The following is a 17,899-nucleotide window of genomic DNA, read 5'->3' on the forward strand; positions in this document are numbered from 1 at the left end:
AGAAGTACTCATTGAGAAAGACACTGCGACATGTACTTTTTTCAACTAATAACAGAACTAGGAAAATATCAATGAACAAGTAGTAACCCTTTATTCTGTGTAAAGAAATTTAAAACATGCCTAGTTACCTTTGACCTTATGCTGACACTGCCGTTAAAGAGTCCGATGGCAAGGTATTGTCCATCATTTGTCCAGCTACAACAGGTGATTCTGCTAGCAATCTTTGTCTTGTTCACTGACTTCTGCTCTTGAGACCAGAGGCCGAAGTCTGTGATGGCGCAGCTAGCGAGTTGGTGGGATATCGGGTTGTAGTCAAGACACTGTATTGCGTCATTGTGACTGGAAAGACAGAGACAGGTCGACATCACACTTCAGGGGTGCACAGCAGATGACATTAATCAAAATAGTACTGGAAATTGAGCAAAATAATTACATTTCACATAAATAAACAATAAAGAAGATAAATCTTTCAAAAAATTTATTAATCCTGAACCGGAGACGATGTAAGTCAGTGCCATATGCTTATCGACCTTAAAATGTATTGACACTTTGTCAATCCAAATTGTGCCACAGACCTTGCGCATTAAAACAGCCCTATTACTAATAGCATAATCTCAGCATAGACGAGCTCTAGAATATTCATAGATCCACTTTCTATGAATATCCGCCCAGAATGTCTATAGCAAGTTTAATGGATTACTGAGAGTGTTTCATACAGATGCATAAAATAGTTTTTTTTCAGTTCCTTGCAGCGGCTAAGAACTTGCCACAAATATAATTGGATTAAAATCGAGCGAGTAAAACAAGAAAAGACAAATCCCTATTCTAAGTAGGCAAAACACCACTAAAACTACTTGACTCTTACGTGTATTTGAGAATTCCTTCCAGCTTGTTTGTCCATATGATTACGCATTTGTCTGCAGCTCCCGATGCAAACCGTTTACCATCTTTGGAGTACGCCACACAATAAACAGTGTCTTTGTGGCCTAAAAACATACTGCTACTTGACACCACATGTATTAACGATGCTTTGATTCTATTTACATGGCCTCACTGGCCAAACTGAGTAAAGCAAGAGAGGAAACGAGAAATTGGGACTACCAGTATTTGATTACCTTTCAAGGGCTGTATAAGTTGACCATCCGAAGCATCATATACCATGACCCTGACACCCGCTGCCACAATCAGCTGGGTGCCATCGGGGCTGAAGCACAGATCCCATATACTACAAAATAAGCATCCCATTCATTATGAAAACCTATCAGAAAGACACACTATTTCACGTAGCGCTGCTTGCCAGCTATTTTTGAAGAAATTAATAATAAATTAAAGACTAAGAAATTAACTAAAGAATAACTAACTAAAGAAATTAATAATAAAAAATGTTTTGCAAAAATAGTTGTTCTGATTGAAAAAAACTGCTTTGGTTTTCATAACTTTATAGCAAAAAAATAAATCAGCTTACTTAGAGCCAAATATCAAAGATATATATAAACTTGAAAACTATTTACCAAAACTCCTAACCGCCTCATCTAGATAGTTGAGCTTACATATTTGTTTACAATGTTCATACAATACAATTTTGGCCAGCCGTTCGACATCACATTTCTCAATGTCGCCTTTGAGACATCAACTACTAAAATGAGGTGATAGGATTAAAGCTGCAATACCAGGATGCTACGTTAATTTCATGCCAGAAGGCTAATTGTCAAGACACCATTATTCACATGGTCAAGTCAATGCCATTAATCATCAAGGAACGAGAGCACGCTTTGCACAAACTTGTAACGATTCGGCAAAAACTAATAAAAATTGATTAACGTTTGAGTTGAAAACAAAAATGCTAAACCGTACATTATGGTAAAACTTACTTCTCTTACACAGCAAGTAACTGCGGTTAAAATTGGACGCGTCCTTAGTAACGAGATAATTAGTTAGTTTTATGCAGCTCTACAATGCATAAAATATGATCACGCAAGTTTTTATAATGAAATAAAGATTACAATATATGATAAAAGTATATAGGCTATTACCATTGATCTACTTTATCTTTGTCATGAACTTTATCCAACCACTGAGCAATTGTCCGCATTTTGTACAATGAAGTAGATCAAAAATTCTTTAGCTTGACGCATGCGTAAAGCGGATTGTAAGGACTTCGAACAAATGCGATAATTTTATGGCAGTGTACACCGACCACCCGTTTGAATATCTAGTATAAAACTATTCATAGTAAGTTGATGGCCAATCGTGTAGTAACATTTTCAATGTCTGATAAAGGTCAACTCACCTCAAAAGTCCTGGACCACCTTTGTCTCCTCTAAATGTGTATATACAAACAAACAACCACATGTATGTTCGTATAAACTAATTAATTTACTGATGCACAAGTTTTTTTTGTGTACAAACATCCTTTTTAGGTGGTCTAAGCTTATGTAATGATGTTGTATTACCTTAATCCGAAAACTAATACGCTGAGATATACTATACGCAAGTCAGTTTTGTTTCTTCCACCTAGTTGGATGTAGCGGTCATACTTCAAGCTTTTGACTTGAACCAATAATAATAGTTTCAACGTTTTGATTGCTTAATATTAAATATTTTCATCTTTCGATGAAGTTACTGTTACGTTTCGTTCAGTTTTTATTATTTCTAATATTATGTAAGAATAGTGTTATTTTAGTATAATTATTAAACCGTTACGGCAGACAGGAAACTGCAGTACTGATTCAAAATCAACATTGATGTGAGTTGATTTTTTTGTTTCAGTAACTATATCTTGAAGTTGCTTTTAGTTTATATATTCACAGTTTTGTGTTCAAAATACTGTGTATCGCTGTTAAACGCAATAGCCCAATAATTATAAATTCGCGATACCAGCGTTCTGTTTGAAATAACACTCCTTCTTAACTATTTGTTAAACTAAACTGTAAGCTCATTTTGTATTGTTTTGGGGCTGTCATAATAAATACCAAATATCACATAGTCCTTGGCATTGAAGTTGTTGATACAGAAGTTGGGAAAAAGAGCCTCAAGGTGCTTCCAGTGTGGAAAGTTCACCCCGCTTTTCTATTTAAAAAAAACCTAAAACCTACATGTAGTTTTTACAAAAACATTCTTTTAATTCCCAAACATTTAGGCATTTGCATATCACTGTGTAGGGCCTATTTTGTCAATTGCTTTCGGCATAAATCAGAAGAGAGTTAGAATTGTGATCGTTTTTTATAACTTCACCCACCAGTCATAACATTAAGGCTACTAACTTAAAATTGACTTTCTGAATAGCATATTGATTTGGCTAAAGCATTAAACCCATGTGCTCGCTGTATTTGCATTACTTATATATTTTTAATGCTCTTAGCTAATTAATATCTGGTCGTCCTCTCTTCAGTAGCAGTAAACATGTGTGGCTAACCTCTGTTGAACAAAAAGCTGATATTTGTAGGAAACATCAAAAAGTTACAACTACAACTATTATTCTATTAAAAGCTTAAATAAGTTTATAAAAGTGAGAGAATGAAAAAGCCATTGGAAACTTGTTATGTATAAGTGCTAGTATATATGTATATGGCTGGATACACCTCATAAGATTTAGTAGCCATCGTCTTAACTGATAATTATAGCAAATAAAAAAGACTCTTGAGTTTTTTGCTAGACTTTGAAGGAGTCTGTAGTATAGTATATCTGGTTTGGCTTAAAACATGAAGCACGTGTAGGCCTGCTTTCTATTTGGAAAAACCTATTATAGTTCTTTTAACTACAGGTTTTGCTAAAATGTATTTCCTGCGTGACATTTCAATGGTTTCACATTCAGAATCGCGTTTGATAGATTCTGTACACTTTCTCGTTATTTTGTTTGTTTTCCAATCCCAATCCTATTTTTCTCCTTTTTGTTTTAGTCGGGAATCCAAGACCTAGTCATAGCTTTTAGCTGTGAGGTTTGATTTTTTCTTGAAATAAAAGAAAGTTTTATTTGTCTGCAACTAGTTTAGCAGGGGAAAAGGAATTCATTGGAAGTGAAAAGGAGTTCATTGGAATGCTAAACAGAAAAACAGTACAACTTAATAAATTCTTGTTCAACTGTTTTACTCCAGTCTTTCGAAATCATTGCTGATGTTTTCCTGATCACTTAAAAATTTTCGAGCATAGCAGCCAACTTGTTCCAAATTTTGTAGCACAAAAGTTTTACAAGGATTAGATTGCATTCAATTTTCCTGTTCAGAATTCCTGATGTTCCTGAATGTTTAAACTTTGTGACTGTCAATTGCTGTTTGCACCACTATCATTCAATTATTTTTTGCTACATAACATAGTGGTTAACGAAGCTAAAAGTTTATTTCCTTTTTTCCGAGCATGTTTCGTAAATTTTAACGGTTTGATGATATTTTGTTCACATAGTAAACTACTTAAACCACACACGCATTTTATAGCAAACCTTCTAAATAATGGGCTGTTAGAAAATACTTCACAGATGAGTATTAGAGAAGTCCTTGCTGTTTGGATGTCAATCTAAATAAGATTTTTAAGTCAACATGCTTGGCGCTAAAACAGTAAACCAAAGTTTAAACAAAAAAGGGATAAAAATATCTAATCTTTTGGGATATACAGATTTGGGTTCATATTAGCCACACAATTATATTCGCCCCATTCTTTCCTAGTACTATAGCTTATTGTGCTTGCTAATTATTACAATTTTGATTAGCGATATGGTAAACCCTCGATAACGGTAAAGAGGAAAAAGTTGTTTTTAGTATATTTTACCCTTGATTATTCAATTAAATCTTCACCATAATTGGCTATATACTAGTTGGATTGTTCGGAAAAGCCCTCTGAAATAAGATTTACTGATCAGCAGGCTACAGGTTACTAATGACGTGTTTATCATTTTATAGAATATCTTTCTTAAAATATCTGTTGGGCGCTTCATCAGCCTTTTTGTTTGTCTATATTTGCATTTCTTTTAGATATCTTAGAATAAAAGTTCAAGTTGAATATCAATCAGTCAAATAACACTTTTACTTAGCCGCGACGAATTTAATTTTTTCGACAATAGGTACTTATCAGAGTCTATTTATTGGTACTAATTGCTGCAAATCATTACGCTCCACTCTGGTACATGATGGTAGGTAATATCTCATTAGCTTCTGTAGTTCTTCATTACAAAGATAATGTTACGTTTACCGTTAAAGAAGAAATTGACAATTGATTCAATATTTTGTAGTCCAGAACAAAAATGTTCATCCTCAGTATGGTGGACGCGAGTATTTTTAGCTGTTTTAGGTCTTTAGTAGATAATGCCCTTTCTTATTGATCGCCGATTCATTTTAACGTCGATTACAATCAGCAGTGATTGTTAAAACAAAGTGATCTGCCCTCTCAAATCATATGTATTTACTGCTGTGTTCATACCAGACTTCAATGTTCAGACTCTGAATGATATCATATAGGCCTAAGGCTACAGTAGTTTGATTTTTTATGGTTTAAACCTGCTGGTCATGAAAAAAAATCCAGTGCTTTTACCGAGGCTTGTTTCTATGGCAACTTTCAGAGAATGGGTGATAAATAACAAGTGAAAATCAAACTGATTGGTCTGTATCTGCTGATGCCACTCACTCTTTTCAGGAGGTTGTTTATGAGAATGAGATGTAAACTACTGAAATGTCAGTCCATGCTTTAGTAAATTTACTTTGTTTTTTGAAGGAGCTATGACTTCAGTTCAGGAAGCCATCATTCTTAGCAGCGATGATGAAATATTTCCATCACTGGCCGATGATCGGCCACCTTCAGATGATGACTACGCGTCGTCCATAACTCTGAGCTCAGGAGAAGACAGCGATTCCCAACTAGAGGATATAGAGAATGTTACAAATGGAGGTAAGGTAGCCTGAGGTTCTTGAGCATGACTATTACTAGGACAAGGAGGGATGCAGGGCAGTTATCTGACATATGCTCCTGGAGGCAGTCCACAAAAACTACAGTACAGTCGAAGCTTGATATATGAACTGAATCTGTTCCACGATTTCTTTTGTATGTCATACGTTGGAGCAAATACTCTTATAAATATTAGTTCCCCTTTTGTAATGTCTCGCTGAGCCAGAAAGATGTCTATCAATATTCTAAGTAGTTACATGTAGTGCTAATACGAGTGAGTTGTAATGCACTGTGTAAACATATACATATTTTTACATAGTGCATTTATATATATGTTACATGTACATATATAATGATATATAATATAATAAGGTTTTACATATATGTAAAGCCTCAATTATATACATAATATAGTTTAATATAGGAGCAGTTTTTTAGGCTTTTGCGACTGATTACTGTTTTATCAGTTGCAAACAGTCTCTACAGTGTAACTTTACTGTAGAGGCATATGAGCAGAAGTGTGTATGTTCTGTGGTAAAGTATGTGTTAAACATAGACTGAGTACCGGTAACTTATAGTCTGAGTAACTTATTCTGAGTCTCACTTACAATGGATATAGTTTAAATTAATTTAATTTGTTTTGTTATTCGTTTGCTGCGCTTTTCACTTTTACCAGCTTTTTACTTGTTTTGAAAAACTGTTACTGGTCAGAAAACTTTGGTCATCTGTTGGAGTTTACTTCCAATGTTGAAGCAAATACCGGTTCAAACTTTATGCATGTTGAAAAATTTTCTTGGCAGAATGATCATGAGTAGACGTTTGACTCGAGCGTAGTTAGTAGTTAGTAGCTATAAGTAGTTAGTAACTATAAGCATGAGTTTGTATCTTTAAGATTTCATAGAGGAAACGCAACAGCATGTTGCTGTTTCAATGAATTGAAACATCAAAAGCTATTTTTTGTTGAGTGAACCATTGTCATAGATGTCTATGAGATGTCATGAAATAATGACGTCTCATGGAGTATCAGAATATTAGTAAAATGAAACATGTTCCATAGATTTAACGTGGCGATTCTTCCATAAATGTTTTATGTTGTGCATCAATACATGAAAATTCTCAATTGTTTTACAGAGGCTGAAAATCATTCTACAGAGCCTAATCAGCCAATAGCAAAAGATAATGAGAAAGAAAAGGGTGTTACAACAGAAGGTAAGAAAGGGACCAGGCCACGAAATGGTAAAAGTTCGCAAAAGAAGAAAAAAGGTGACAAGACAAAGAGGAAACGCAAAAAAGCTTCTGAGCGCCGAAATATACGGTGAGAACAAACCTTAGGTGCAATGTGTCACCTTCAGGTACTAATTATTATTTACATTCATATCTATATTTTATGTATTCCTATATACATATGTACATACATATATGTAATCACGGCATAGCGTGACACGGAAACCGATTTCATAGATAAGCTCTCACACTTAGCCATGAATACTTTCATTGGAGCGTAAACGAAGCTTTGGAAACTGGTTTTTATAAAGTTCAAAACCACCTGAGATGAAACAATTTCTTAGCACCTATCACTGGTTATTTTGATGTACCATCGGGTACCATCTGAGGTATATTCTGACAGCTGCGGTCTGGTAGTGTACATTTGTGACCACTGCTGCCATTTTCTTTCATGGCTTTGGAGGTGTATTAGCTCTTGGTAAAGATTTCACGGGTTTCAGGCAGAACTTATCGAAATTCTTAAATAAATTCTCGTTTCCTCTTTCTATATTACACATAATATGTATTATACATGTAAGTATTTAGCCAAAAAGTACCTCTAAGCAGTCTACAGGGTTTTATGTAGAAAATCTGAAGAAAACTCCTCAATGTGATCATCATAGCCTAGGAACCTTTATGTCTTTCTATCTAACATTTTATGATAGGCTAGGGGCTAGTGACACCGCTAACAGAGGCTCTGACTAGTAAAACTGATAGTCTTCACCGTGTATCTTATCTTAACCCTTGTTTCAACAAACAAAATCCGTTTCATTCTATAAGTAGTAATTTGGACAAGCTTTTAGTCTGTTTTCGACGCCCCTAACGCATGAGAACATATAATATGCAAAATATGAGATTCCATAGATACAAGTGACATAACATGCTATGCTTAAAGTTGCATGATTCATAGACATTCATTTTACTCTCTTCAACATAACTGTCTTAGTGTCTTTAAGCCATAACAATATTTCATTAGCATTCAAGCTTTACATTAGCTTTACTGATGGATTGGTTGTCTGCTATTATCTTATTATCCTGATTTTGCTTGGTTAAATTATATTTCTGTGTTGGAAATGAGACTTAAGCGATTGCGTAACACATTCTAACATGCTAAAACTGCGTTATCAAAAACTATGTCCTAGCTAAAGTTTTTATTGGTGCATATTTAGCCACTTCCTTTTTAATTTATCATCAATTTATTAAATGCTGAAGACTGAACTTGTTCGATGCGGCAACAATACAATACTACTGCTACAGTAGTGTTATTAATTGCGGATGTCGGGTCTCATTTAGGCCTACATGTATGCTCAATGGAATTTCATTATTTTATAGAGAAAGAATTTCAATTAGATTTCTATTTATAGCACATGTTATGAAATGAACCCATAAATTCATATCTATGGTAGGCGTTTATCCCGAATTGGTTGTGCGTGTAAATAGGATGGATTCATTGCGATGCATAGCCTGAGAGTAGTGCTTTGGCATTGAATAGTGTTGCTAGCCGCAGCAAAATGTTGATACCATTGAGACTAGCATGTAGTATAAAGACCGACACAAATGAAGTCATTTTTAATATTTACAACAATAAGAGCCATGTTCTTACTTTTATCAGAAGCCACAGTAAGAGGCTAGAAAAAAGATTGCTTCTACCAGGATCAAAACTTGTGACATTCGACATGCTTGACTGATACTCTACCATTGGCATTAAACAACTGCCTTACCATATTTCGGAATAATTGTGCAGTGTGTTGCTACACCTGACGGTCTCTTACAGCTCACTGGACTGCCAGGGTACTAGTCTTTACTATAGTAAGGGCTGGGTCTGTCCGTCTGTCCAAATCACCATACACGAATCGAAGGCTGATCTTGGGATTACCGTCCAAGTGCACTATCATCTCACCGTACAATCACTTTTTGAGTCCAAGAATGATTGGGCCTATAGTTACTACACATGACGATCTCTCCATGCGTCCTGAACTGATGGGGTACCAATAGTCATTAATACTAAAAACGGTTATTGAAACATGAGTCGGTTCTGCCGATGTTAATATAATACATTCACTGTTATTAGGTACTGACTCGGTTGTCATGTACCCTCATGCATCCTGATTAGGAAAAACTACTATAAATCTTCTAAAAATAGGAGGGCTTCACGATTGGCGTTTGAATGCCTCACATGCACCCTAATTATACCGCTCCCTATGTGTAGGGAATAGGAGGGCGCTAGAGAGCAACCGTGGGCTATAATGCCTGACTTGCAAGCGACGAGTTGGGGTTCAGTTTCCAAAAAAAGGCCATTGGAGGGGACCGGAATGACATGTGTCCAATCATAAACTTTTCACTGGGCATATCTGAAGTCGTTACAGTTCTGTTACCACTGGACTCGGACATATTCAGCCAAGATCATAGAGCCATTGTTTGTGCAACATCATTCTTTAAAAAACGCACCGTTTCGGCAGCCTCTGCAGACATCATACTCGTTTTGCGAGGGTCTGCGCCATAGTCATGCAAGAACATTCTAAGCCAAAGTATATACCCGACAGGATGAAATTATTCGCGCAGTCCAGTTTCGTGCAAATTGCCTTTTTCATGCATATTTGTAATTGTGATACACTTGGTTACCGTTTTTGTTGGAAACAAACTTCTGCTTGTGACCGTCTCAAAATATGAATTTTCCGACAAAGTTTGACCAAATGTTTGATTTTACATTTGAAGTCATTTTCAATATACAACTTTCAAAGTTCGTCGAAACTTTGCGGTTTATTAGTGAAAGTGAAAAAGCCGGCGGAAATTAAACAAGCAACATTGAAAAAATATAAAATAGTGTAAAATATACAATTTAAGTTAGTTTAAGCTCGCTCCAAGCATGTTAGAGTCGGCTTCTATTATCACTGCCTCTAACTCTGAACATATATAACATAACCTCTTATGATCTCCTCGATGTCCAACTTGACTAATAATGCTACTCTACACCAAACTATCAGCATATCTTTCAGTCTCTTGAGGTTCTCTTTGTTGCATGAGGAGAGAATTTATAAGGATACGAAAGTAAAATGGTAAAATTTATAAGGATTTGAAAGTTTTAAATAAATACAGTAACATAACCTAGCTTAGTTTAAAATTGACCTAGCCCTAGTTGGAATAAGTTGCACCATGTATTATATGGCAGACTTGGTCTTTGAACATGGTATTGCTGAGCCTGTCCTTCGCGGTCTCTAAGATAAAGTAACAATAACACACCTCTTTCTATTGAGTCTTTGTAAATTCTGTTTTCCACATATACTTGAGTGGCAGTCCAGTTTGCCGTCAGAGATCATCAGGTGTGCTCATGAAGCCAATAGAATATGTATACGTACAATAGTCCTAAAACACGAAAAGCAAGTTGTTAGAATGTTGGTTTACCAAGCCAATGGTTGCTAGTTCAAATCTTGTGTGATGCAATTTTTTTTCCAAACATCCAACTATGGCTTTTAACAGAGACGGCACTTATTATAGTAAAGATTTTAGTCAACGTTATAATGTTTTAGGCTACGATAACTGAGCTCTTGTTTCATGAAAACTGTGTTTGGTGGCATCTAAAAATATTTCTGTTGATTCGTTCACAGATCATTGAGAGAATAATTACCATGTCTGTCATCTAGTGCTGAAGTTAAAAGCGACATGAAGTAGATAACTTTATAGTTTTAAATATTATGGATATGCATAAAGCTAAACGAATGTTTAGTTTGTGCCCGATATAACGATAGGTATGCGTCAATATTTTATTATGCGTTTTGCTCTTTAGTATGCACAAGTAATTCAAAAGCACCCTTTGTGTTACTATCATGTTCTAATCGTCCATTACCATAGCTAGCGATGCCTATTGTAAAATTTCCTTGTAAGTCGGCTTATATGAGTCGGGTTTCCCCCAGTTCATTACGCATAAAGCAGGAAGTATTCTAAAATTGAAGCTTTGAGTATGATAGCTATGACATTGCTCAAACGGCTATATCAACTAGCAGCCCGAAAGAAGTCTAAAAGTGATAGCTATCTTTTCAGCCTTCCATCTAACAGGATGTTGATCAAATTTTCCTTGGAATCAAATGGCTAGTTTTTCTATCAAGTTATCCAATAGGAAATAGATTATTCAACCAACCTAGTAGCTATTCACTCGTCATTTGCAGGAAGATAATCACAGAAGGAAAGCTGGATGAAAACACAGTTAATGCTCAAAAGGAGGAGGAGGATCGTAAGAAGCGGTTGGCGGAGAGAGCAGGCTTACCTGACGCTCCGCATTTAAAATCTCTTCTACAGGGTAAGATGTTCTGCAAAAAGTTTGTTTGTCATATAACACTACTGTCAGGAGAGTGTACCGTCATAGGTGACAGATCATCTGAATTATAAGATATTTTACTCGCATTGTTCTCAGCATTTGGAAATCATGTTTTTACTAATTGTCTATAGGCTGTTCATCTGTCCATCCTTTGGAACCATAAAATATAAAGCAGATTAAAACAAATCATTGAACGCATAGAATCATACAACATATAGACCACCATACAACATATAGACCATCATACAACATATAGACCATCATACAACATATAGACCACCATACAGCATATAGACCATCATACAACATATAGACCATCATACAACATATAGACCATCATACAACATATAGACCATCATACAACATATAGACCATCATACAACATATAGACCATCATACAGCATATAGACCGCCATACAGCATATAGACCATCATACAACATATAGACCACCATACAGCATATAGACCATCATACAACATATAGACCACCATACAGCATATAGACCACCATACAGCATATAGACCATCATATAGTATATAGACCATCATATAGTATATTTTTTAATAAACATGAAGATGCTATAGTTTGGGATTTTTGCAGCATTTTCTGTGCTGAAATAATTCAGCTGGCCGCATTGAATGTATCGAAAGGAAAAATAATAATGAATAAGAATCTATTTATATCCATGTGTTAGAAATATAAAAAACTATATATAGGCAATATTAAGCTATAGACAAGGTACGTTCTAAAATCTTTATGGTTTAGTGTCAATCTTTTAGCATGTTTATTGTCATTTCATCATGGAATTTCCAATTCATACTAAATTCAGAGGTTGACTTGCAACAAAATTCGCATTACAGTTATTCGTCATCAAAAGATTCACCGTGTCTTACTCTGCTGTGCTGTAAGTGCAAAATATGTGAAAATGTGATTACAAGCTCCTAAAAGTTCAAAAACGAACAGTTAATCGCATCCATCACGAAAACGTCGTTGATTGGAATCCCTTGCCAACACTTGAATGGGACGTAGCTGAACACGATGGCTTCTGTTTACACTTTCATGCAACCTCATTCGTCGGAATATTTTGACAAATCAACTTCACGCATTCAATAAAACCACGTCTATTGTCCTTATGCATCTATTTCATCATAATTATAAAGCTGTCATTTGCACACTGATAATTCAAAACCTACCGTAAAAATTTGTTTAATCTTCCAACCTTAGCTCGAAGGAGTGCATATCATCTTTTGCTAAACATGAGGTGCCTGTTGGTCACCCGTGATAGTCGAAAGTTGCTCCAGAAATTGTTCGCGCCATTTGGCAGGAAGTATGGGTCACACGATCAGATTACGACTAGATGGTTAGACCTGGCTGAAACGACACTGTGAAGTAGCGAGCATTTATATTTGATATGGGCTTTCCGGTAGAACCGATAGTATTTGTCATAAACTAGTGCTACGAGACGTTTTACATTGAGCCTTTTATTGGCCTTTCATTTAACGTGATAACATCACGTGTCAGAACAATAACCAAATGGATTGATTACGTCAGAGAAATAAACTGATTCCGATCTACGGCGGTTTCATGATGGCCGCAGTTAACTGTTCATTTTTTAACTTTTAAGAGCTTGTAATCACATTTCCACATATTTTGCACCTACAACACAGCAGAGTAAGACATGGTGAATCTTTTGATAGCAAATAACTGTAATGTGAATTTTGTTTCAAGTCAACCTTTAATCGTGAATACATCAGAATGTGAATGGTGTGGGTTTTGTAATAAGGATACGTAGTGTAAAGGTTTTGTGCCACCGTCACTTACTCCACCAGTTTAAGACTTGATGCACCTACAACACAGCAGAGTAAGCCATGGTGAACCTTTTGATACCAGATGCCTATAATGTGACTTTTGTTGTTAACCTGTAGCATCGACAAAACAATGCAGGCAGGAAAATTAGCAGCTATCAAACTTTCTCAATATTTCACTGAACACCGACGTCAGCCTGTAGGCCTACAATGTGCACCATTTTGACGATAGTAATTCATGGTCACGGATATTGTGATTTATTTATTTCCAGCAATGATACACTAGTGTTACATGCTACGAATCTTTGTCATATTTTTTATTTTTGTAATATGTAAAGGGTTTCAAACATTGCATATTTAATTCTTCGAAGTGATTAAAACCTCCGATTCAAGGGGGGCATTTTTGAAAACATTGTATCGACAATGAAGTACTGGGTATGATGTAAACATCAATGTTCGCATTATTGCATAAATCTATGCGATCGGATGTTGGATTTTCATCGTCTTCACTGGTGATGTCCTTACAGCATCCCTATGAAAAAATATCAACTCAGAATTTGAAAGAAAAATTTTCTACTCGTTTTACGTTGACCTTTGACTTTAGGCGCATTTTAATATTGTCAGTCGCAATATGAAATATGCTCCCTGCGTTTGCTGAAAGCGCAACATGCCAGTATAAAAAATGCAGAGTTTTGCGATGTAAACTCGTCAGCTACGAACAACTGGGAGTTGTGCGACTACTCTTGCGTATCACGTAAATACGTCCTCCTCAATCCTACGATCAAAACCACAACTTCGAAGCTCAAAAATTTGTAGCATGTAACACTAGTAATAGCCTAGTTGCTACAGCACCGGTATTTGATTCGAGCGCGCGAAAACAGGTTCCTTCAAGAAAAATTAAAAGTAAAAATGAAAGCACTACATCACTGAGTATTCACTGATGCAAACACGAATGGGTATGTGATAATGTGAACATTGTTGTCTCCGACAATTACCGAAGTGTTGTGGCATCAAGGCCACCATGTCACAGGCATCAAGTGTGAACCACAGTCTCTTGTTTGTGAAGGCTACACTTCAATTCGTCTGTCTGTAATGTAAATACAATGTGACGATAAAAACATTGTTTTACAGATTATTACTTTAGTAATGTAGTTTTTTACAAATAATTAATTTTTTTTATTTGTATGCAGGGATTCATATAATTCATTCATTGTACTTCTACGCGACGTTGCATAAGCCATTCTTTGTTAAGCTTTGAGAATGAGAAATGTATTTAACAAAATACAAATTCAAAGGACAAATTACAAGCTATATACCACAACACGCGAAAAAATTATCACAACCGTATGCCGAGGTTTTACTGTAACGGGATCTATAATCTACTTTAAAAAACCCAAACAAATCGTGTTTAGGCTGCGCCCTGCCTTAAACATATATCTTTTCTTTGCTTGGCTTCTAAGCCCGCTTGATTGTTTGGATAATTTTAGCGCTGCCCTTGAGCATCATAACACTAGCATCTGTAATCATGTTTATATTGACGTTTACATTCTGTTTGTATTGAGTCTCACATAGTATAGCATTGGTGTCTTTGCGGCTTGAATAAATATTACACAATGAAACCAGGAAAAAATAGTGTAGGTCGTAGCTCTTGAAATTCCACTGACCTCATTCCATAGTCTCTTCCTAGTAGTCATTACAATATTTCAATTGTTCCAATACAAGTTTTGCTAGTCGGTCCTTAAGAAATACTAAATTCTTAATAGTTTACCTTTTGGATTTGGAAGCTATTGGATTGGTCTAGTTGTAAATATGCATGTCTTGAAAATGTAAAGGTGGGGACTTCGCCGGGAATGGGGACTGTGTGCGGACTTTGCCGCCAAATGGATTATATACATGTGTGACCTGGCAATTACAGATGGTAGGTCTAGTAATTTTACAGTTTTTGTTACAGTTAGTACAGTTTACTAGTTGTAATTCAGACAACATGGGTTGGCAAACTACCCATTGACAAACTGTCTTTACAACGAGATGACTTAGGGTTTTCTGGAAAGTTCTGATTTGAGTCACATATAGCTTATGTAGGAGGTTTGTCAATAATGCAGTCTTCTATGATTCACTAGTTTACTAGCCTCGCTGTCCTTCGATGCTGTTTGAAAATCCCCACTTGGCTGCCATTGCCAGAGTTTGATCATTCAGTATCTGGGTGTGTAGCCTAGCCTAAAATGAAGGTGAATCACGCGTACATGTTTATTCTGTGGATATTATGCCAGGAATGCTGTCTTTAAGAATAAGCAACCGAGTTTAGACTCGCTTCCTTCCATTTGCCCTCTATTCAATTGGCATTTAAATGCTGCCGATTATGTGTCTTTATTTCTGTCTACCCAATTATTCATATCGGTATATATATACCGATATGAATAATTGGGTAAAATAATAATAGCGAGCGCCTACTATACTAAAGTATGTATAGTAGGCGCTCGCTCCTACAACGTAAATACTACATTCCAAGAACGTTTACGTTATAGAGATTTTAAGTTATAAGACCAGTAGGCCCTAAGTGCTAGTAAATTGCCTAATTTGTTCCAAGATCTTTTCAAACTCGCCTCTACAAACAGGAAAAACTTGACTCAACCTTTTTAATTTGTGGGCTGTACCATATAACTGCATTATTATTGGTTTGCATCGACAATTGTTCTCCTTTTTATGATCAATATCACTGGTCTTATAAACCATGATTGCGATAATTTTACAATAGGTTGATGGGGAGCGCACATTTTCGATGTTTATTTACAAAGGTTTTCTTATTTTTTCTAAACAGTAAATTCTATTCTGCAAAGTAAAACTAGTAACACACATTGTACATGTGCAGTAAAGAAAAACAAAAATTTTTTTTACAGTAAAAAGCGGTTCTACCTGGTCGTCGTCTACCTGTATTTAGGGGTCAAGGTTAGCGTAAAAAAGAACTTTTGACGATACTTCAACTCGTGACATACGGATTGGTGCACCGCCATTGTAACACCTACATAAATCGATTGCCTTTGTATTTATAAACAATTGCGCAACTAACTACCCTATTCTCTTTTTTGTCAACACATTTGACAATCTATCACGACGGACTAGTACTGGACGAACTAGATTGTTGCGAAAGTCGTTTATATAATAAGTATAACGCTACACACATCATTTTTTCTTTTGCAAGAGCAGAGAGATAAATTAACATTTAAATCGAATTTGAAAACTCACCCGACTTGGCATTTTACATTAAATGGAATGTTTTATGTAGTAGGAAGCAAAAACTTCACATAAATGTTTCATGTTATTTGGAGTTTACGTTATAGGAAGTATATGTTATAGGAGGTATATGTTATAGGAGGTATACATATTTTATAGGAGGTATATGTTATAGGAAGTATATGTTATAGGAGGTATACATCTTTTATAGGAGGTATATGTTGTAGGAGCATGTACTGTATAGGGAAGCCTAAAACACCAGAATTTTGTATATTTCAGTATAGCTAAAAATGGAGGACTGAGTTTCTGTGTGGTGTTTTTGTTATATTTAAACGATGTGCTAAAGAAAGAATAATTCACATAATGCGGAACTTTGCTGACTTTCTCACTAGTGCTTGTAATACTAAATAACAACTCACAATACACTTGACTTCCTACCGATGCATACCTGATAATTAGGTATGATAAAAAGGCCCCTATAATTATACTATTAGGAGCATTTACTTCTGTAACAAATGTTATAATATTTTAATCAAAGTTTTCCCAGTCTCAGACACCAAAAATTGTGCAGAAATAAGGCTTTGCACTCAGCGTATTTCCTAGTTAGCCTTGTAGATGGTCGTCTATATCACTGTAACAACAATAATTGGCATTTGTCATCGGGTTGTTCTTTTGTTGATAAGGGTGCTGAACGATACTATGTTATCTCACAAGGAAATCGTTTTGGATAAACAGAAAGTTATCTGTCCTGTAACCATTCTCATAAATTGTTCACTGCCACATGTCTTTCAGATAATATATTTTGTTTAGAATTATGAAATTTCAATTATTGTGGTTTGCTGCTCATTGGCATAACAATATTTTGAATTTCTGTCTCGGAGCAGTTCAGATGCTTTAGCTGCTCGCTTGTCATGGTGACCTACTCACAAGTGAGAGGTGTATGGGGAGTTGTCAACTCATTACCATGGCAAGCCTGACTTGTTTTACTCTTCGCTTATTCCTTTGCCAGTCTCGGACAAACATTTTAGCCCTGGTTCTTGTATAGGCTGCAAGCGATGGCAGCAGGCTTGCTCTACTGTCACGGTGAAATGAGAACCTATGCTCTGATTGCTCTGGTGCTCAATTCTCGGGAAACTTTTACAGAGAACCACGGACAGAACATTCCCAAAATGCATTGCACATATGAAGACCAACAGGTTTTGCTGTGTAAAATTGCCATCGGAGACTTGAAACCACACTTATCACCTTTCCTCTTCTCTTGAGAGTACTTAGCTATTGTTAAAATAACTATGACATTGCGTAGCAGCATGGCATTGCGATCATTGACTTAATGTGAACATTAGCCGTAGTCTCTCACAGCAATGCGTTGCAGTGTGAGATTTCGAGAGGGATGTCGCAACTAATATGTGAGCCGCA

General features: G+C 35.9%; 2 protein-coding genes across 4 annotated transcripts in view; one reads left to right on the forward strand and one right to left on the reverse strand.

Moving 5' to 3' along the window:
• LOC137391300 (intraflagellar transport protein 122 homolog) overlaps positions 1–2,118 on the reverse strand; it is a 40,923-nt gene extending 38,805 nt beyond the window's left edge. For both annotated transcript variants that reach the window (XM_068077730.1, XM_068077729.1), the window contains exons 1-4: positions 2,034–2,118; positions 1,116–1,225; positions 866–986; positions 129–339 (exon numbers count right to left, since the gene is read on the reverse strand). In XM_068077730.1, coding sequence (XP_067933831.1) covers positions 129–339; positions 866–986; positions 1,116–1,225; positions 2,034–2,092 — 501 coding nt within the window. In that variant the 5' untranslated portion in view covers positions 2,093–2,118. The remainder of the gene's footprint in view (positions 1–128; positions 340–865; positions 987–1,115; positions 1,226–2,033) is intronic.
• A 159-nt stretch (positions 2,119–2,277) lies between these two features.
• The window catches only part of LOC137391911 (helicase ARIP4-like), a 63,184-nt gene continuing 47,562 nt past the window's right edge, over positions 2,278–17,899 (forward strand). For both annotated transcript variants that reach the window (XM_068078468.1, XM_068078469.1), the window contains exons 1-4: positions 2,278–2,352; positions 5,701–5,874; positions 7,003–7,186; positions 11,298–11,428. In XM_068078468.1, coding sequence (XP_067934569.1) covers positions 5,706–5,874; positions 7,003–7,186; positions 11,298–11,428 — 484 coding nt within the window. In that variant the 5' untranslated portion in view covers positions 2,278–2,352; positions 5,701–5,705. The remainder of the gene's footprint in view (positions 2,353–5,700; positions 5,875–7,002; positions 7,187–11,297; positions 11,429–17,899) is intronic.

Source organism: Watersipora subatra, chromosome 3, assembly GCF_963576615.1.
Source record: "Watersipora subatra chromosome 3, tzWatSuba1.1, whole genome shotgun sequence".
NCBI lineage: Eukaryota > Metazoa > Bryozoa > Gymnolaemata > Cheilostomatida > Watersiporidae > Watersipora > Watersipora subatra.